The sequence below is a fragment of the Pteropus alecto genome, unplaced genomic scaffold (genome assembly GCF_000325575.1).
Source record: "Pteropus alecto unplaced genomic scaffold, ASM32557v1 scaffold8, whole genome shotgun sequence".
Taxonomy (NCBI): domain Eukaryota; kingdom Metazoa; phylum Chordata; class Mammalia; order Chiroptera; family Pteropodidae; genus Pteropus; species Pteropus alecto.
In genome coordinates this window covers 17,887,729-17,892,300 of record NW_006494609.1, presented here as the reverse complement: position 1 = coordinate 17,892,300, position 4,572 = coordinate 17,887,729, and the positions used below count along the sequence as shown (strand labels likewise).

The 4,572-nt window shown below is 50.3% G+C and overlaps 1 protein-coding gene across 4 annotated transcripts in view; it reads left to right on the top strand.

The window, feature by feature from the left end:
- Positions 1 to 4,572, top strand: part of SYNE3 (spectrin repeat containing nuclear envelope family member 3) — a 59,540-nt gene that overhangs the window by 21,330 nt on the left and 33,638 nt on the right. For all 4 annotated transcript variants that reach the window (XM_025042118.1, XM_015599776.2, XM_006925564.3 and 1 more), the window contains exon 5: positions 2,955 to 3,116. In XM_025042118.1, the coding sequence (XP_024897886.1) occupies positions 2,955 to 3,116 (162 nt within the window). The remainder of the gene's footprint in view (positions 1 to 2,954; positions 3,117 to 4,572) is intronic.

Below are 4,572 nucleotides of genomic sequence, written 5' to 3'. Positions count from 1 at the left end.
TTATCTGGAGGGCCTGGCAAATGGCATCGTCCTCTATCTCCCCGCTTCCCACCCTTGAAGGAGGCGTGTCTGTCTGGCGTCTGGGCCATGAACCAAAGCCTCCCGCGCGGCCTTTTCACAGCCATCTATCCCCCGCCGCCTTGGTTAATTGGTTGGGTTTTGACATCCCTGACAACTGTGCTGGTCACGGACAGTTTCACTGTTTGGTCTAACGAGGGCAGGTTGAGCACCCTCCCATGCGTCACCGCTGTCACGCTCCACCGTGGCCGGCCCAGCAGCGGCTGGCTGAGTTGTGAGCTCTGTGATCACCATGCCTGGCACGGAGCTCATCTGGATGGCTGCCCTGCTCAGCCGCGGCCCTCTCTGGGCCTGCTCCCTATCACGAACGCTTTTATTTATTCTGGGTTTCCCCGGTGCCAGCACCTCATCACTCACACACAGAGCCGCCAGCCGGCACTCGCTTTGGCGAATTCGCTTCACTGCAACATTTATAACCATTGGCGTCAACGGGCCAGCATTTATCCTCTGCTCGTTATTCCTGACCCACTTTGTCTCATCAATGAGGCTTTCTTGTGGATAGTGAAAGCTCTGGAAGGATGCAGATAATCCTGCAGGAAGGGGGACCCGGCAAGGGCAGCCCAAGGAGCTGGTCCCTTGGTCCATTTTTGTCATTCAAACAGCACCACGCTTTCCCACCTGCTGCGAGCTGCTGGTGAAGCTCTGAGCCCCACTCCCATTCGTCAGAGCGTTCTCAGCTCTTCACTGAGGGGCTTGGTCCTGTGCCTTGGTTTCCCCATCTCTAAAATGAGGGTATTTTCTCCTACTTGCAATGGTTGATGCAAAGGTTTAAATGAATTAATTAGTATTTGTAGATTTGGTGAGGAGCTTCTCAAAGAGAGAGACAGGCATATACAAACAGCAGGGAAATTTTTGAATCTGTGTGTCTGTCCACACTTCCCAGTTGAGAACTTTTGAATTAGCTTCATGGAGGCCCAGGGCCCTCCTGGACGTGGCCTGGCTCCATGGCTGAGGTCAGCAAATGGTGGCCCATGGGCCAGATCCAGCCCACCTCTTGATTCCGCATGCCCTGTGAGCTAAAAATGGATTTTGCATTTTGAAATGACTGGGATGGGGTATAAAACGCCTAGTATTTCATGACATGTAAAAAGGATGTGAAATTTAAATTTCAGTGTCCATATTCCGTTTGATTGAAAGACAGCCTTTCTTTGCGTGTTTGCCCTTGGCTGATTGTCTGAGCTGCTATAACAGGAATAGCACGTGAGACGTCAAGTAGCCACAGCAGAAACCACATGGCTGCTAAAACCAAAAACGTCTGCTGTCTGCCAACCTCGGGTCTAGAGCGGTGATTTTGTTGTCTGACACTAGCCATTTAAATCTCGTCCCTAAGGCCTTGAGAGAATTAGGTGAGCTCCCAACAGTAACTTGGACATTTGCATCCTGGAATAGTTTCCTGATGTGGCGAAGATGAAATCAGATAATGCTTGGCAAGTTCCCGGCCCAAAGGCGATGCTCATCAATGCAAGTCCCCTCTCTCCTTTCCTTTGTCTCTCCTGGAAAATGACCCTCCACCGCACTCAGAGTTTATTCTTCCTGCCGTTCTGACCTGAGCGAGACCTGGGTGACTAAAGCAAGCAGCAGCCTGTCTGAGGGGGGACTCTCGGTTTCCCCCGCAGGAGCCACAACACGGTGCTGTCGATTCAGCCTGGGGGGGTGGGCATCGTTGCAGAGAAGGAGGGCGTTGGAGGTTGGCACTGCCAGGCAGGCACCCGCTCCTCCAACTTGATCCGTTGTGTGTGACAAGAGCACAGGGGAGAACAGGTGACAGTCAACGACGGCTCACAGTTATTAAGTGCTGACTAGCTGCCTGGCACTGTTCTTGGGTTACACGAGCTCTGACTCATTTAGTCCTCCTGCACCCCAACAAGCGGGACACTGTTATAAACCACGCCATGCAGATGGGGAGACTTGAGCACAGAAGGGTTCGCTACGTGCCCGAGGCAGTTGGACCTGAGCCTGGGCAGCGGGGAGCCGTGGAGGGGTTTTAAGAGATGGTGCTGTGAACAGGGGTGTTTTTTATAAAACGGTCCCTGGGCACACATTAGGCCGTGGAGCAGGGACACTATTTCCCAAATGTCAGCCACCCACGGGACACTATCTTGTCCCTGTGTGGTTAGAACTTCAGTGGGATCGTCTGAAAATAGAGATGACTCCAACCCATGCAGGTGATGGCACCGCACTCATGAGGAAATGGGACAGCTTGCCTCGTATTTGCAAGCCCTACAGACATCATTGTAATGGGCCAGAAACCTCGTGGCCCAGCCTCACCTCCTGGGCTTAAAACTCGGTGCTTTCCTAGCCAGGTGACCTCGGGCAGGTCGTTTCACCTCTCCGAGCCTTAGTTTCCTGTCTGTCAGACTAGGGTAATAATGGTGCCACATGACGGGGTGGTCAGGGGAGTTCAAGGAGGTGATAACATCCGTGAGGTGCTTGAAGCAGTTCCGGCACCTTGGCGAGTGCTCCGTCGGCAGGGTTAGGTAGCAGGAGCTGCTCTTCCCAGGCCCCTGTCTGGAGGCCATTCCCAGGACGTGGCAGGAAAGAAAGCCAGCTGTGTGGACGACAGGCTCAGCGCTGACATGCTTTGGTCTGCAAAGCCAGGACCGTCTTGGCTTGTTGCTAATAAGTTAGAGCGAATAACTACGTTTGAGATCTCTGTATTTCCAGCAAAACGGTTGAGGAGTGGTTGCATCCCACATCACACATACACAGACACACACGCACACACGTGCACATGCGCACACACATGCACGCACACACACACACATGCACACACGCGCGCACGCACATGCGCGCGCGCACACACACAGACAGGCCTCGAAGGCCAGGACAGCTGCGCTGGGGACCCTCGTGGCCAGCGACTCGCTTTCTTCCCACAGGATCGAGTGAACCTCCTGGAGCAGGTGACCTGGGAGCATGAGCATTTCCAGACGAACGTGGAAGAGTTCCAGCTGTGGCTGGAGGCGGTGTCGGAGAAGGTGAACACCTGCGTGGGGCGGAACTGCAAGCTGTCCCCCAGCCGCCGGCTCTCCGTGCTGCAGGTACCCATGGCTGTGTCTCCCCCGAGTGGCCACTGAGGCGGGGCTCGCACGTGGCAGGTTTGGAGTTAGAGCTTATTTAGTAGGGAGGTGCTGGGGGCCGCAGGAGATACCGACCACCATGCCCACAGACCCCACGGGAGGAGAAGCGTGGAATCTGGTGAAAAATGTTTGGGGCTTGACTGCCTTTTGCGGATGGCTGAGCCAGCAGGGTGTTCAGAAATCCCAGGCCATAGCAACGAGGTCTACACTCGTGGCTCTCAAATGGGGGACACTTGGCCATGTCTGGAGGAGACATTTCTGGTTGTCACACTGGGGTAGGGGATGCTCCTGGCATCGAGTGGGTGGGGACCAGAGATGCTGCTAAGCACCCTCTGAAGCACATGACAGCTCTCACAGCAGAGAGCTGGCCAGCCTCACATGTCGGCACAGCCCAGGCTGTGTAGGCATCAGGTATGCAGTGGGGAGGAGCTGGGTCCACTCTCACCTTCCTGACTTGGCTGTGACCTTGAACGAGCTTCTTCTGACTCCCTCTGTAAAGTGAGCAGATAGATTATCTGCAATAATTCAAGAACCACTGTATACTTTTTGCTACAGCTGTATAGCACCCGTACCATTTAATATTTGTATTTAAATGGACTCACTTTCTAACAAAATGAACAATGACCAAACAATATCTTATGTGACTTATATAAGGATGTTTGCAGCAACCTTATTCATAATAGCCCCATACTAAAAACAACTCAGATTTTTATCAGCAGAACGTTGGATAAACAATCCAATAGAGGTCTATTTATTGGATAAATAAAATAGAATATATATATATACAATAAAATACTACGATAAAAAAGAATGAAGTACCGATAATATATGATAGCGTAGAAGAATCTAAAAAACATACTGAGCGAAAGAATTCTAATTTCAAAAGATATCGTATTCTATAATTCCGAATAAATCCTAGAATCTTCTGGGACATTAGAAATGCTCTGTATTTTCATAACGGTGTGAACTACTTGGGCATGACTATTTCTCAAAACTGTCTGAACAGTAACATTGAAGATTTGTATATTTTACTGCATATAAATTATACTTCAATTAAAAAGTAAAAAAATTATTTTTAAAATTTATTTATTTAAATTAGTTTCAAGTATACAGTTCATTGCTTAGACATCTATATGGTTAATAAAACAATCCCCCCATTTGCTCCCTCCCTCCCCTGACCCTCCACGTAGCCATCGTATTAATGCTAACTGCATTCCCTATGCCGTGCTCGCCATTCTCGTGACCACCCATCAGCTACTAATTTATACTTCTTTAACCCTTCACCCCATTCTCCCAGCCCCGCAACCCCCCTACCCTCTGTCCATCACCAAATTGTCCACTATATCTGTGAGTCTGTTTTTGATTAGTTTGTTCTTTTTGTTCCTTAGATTCCACATATAAGTGAAATCATATGATA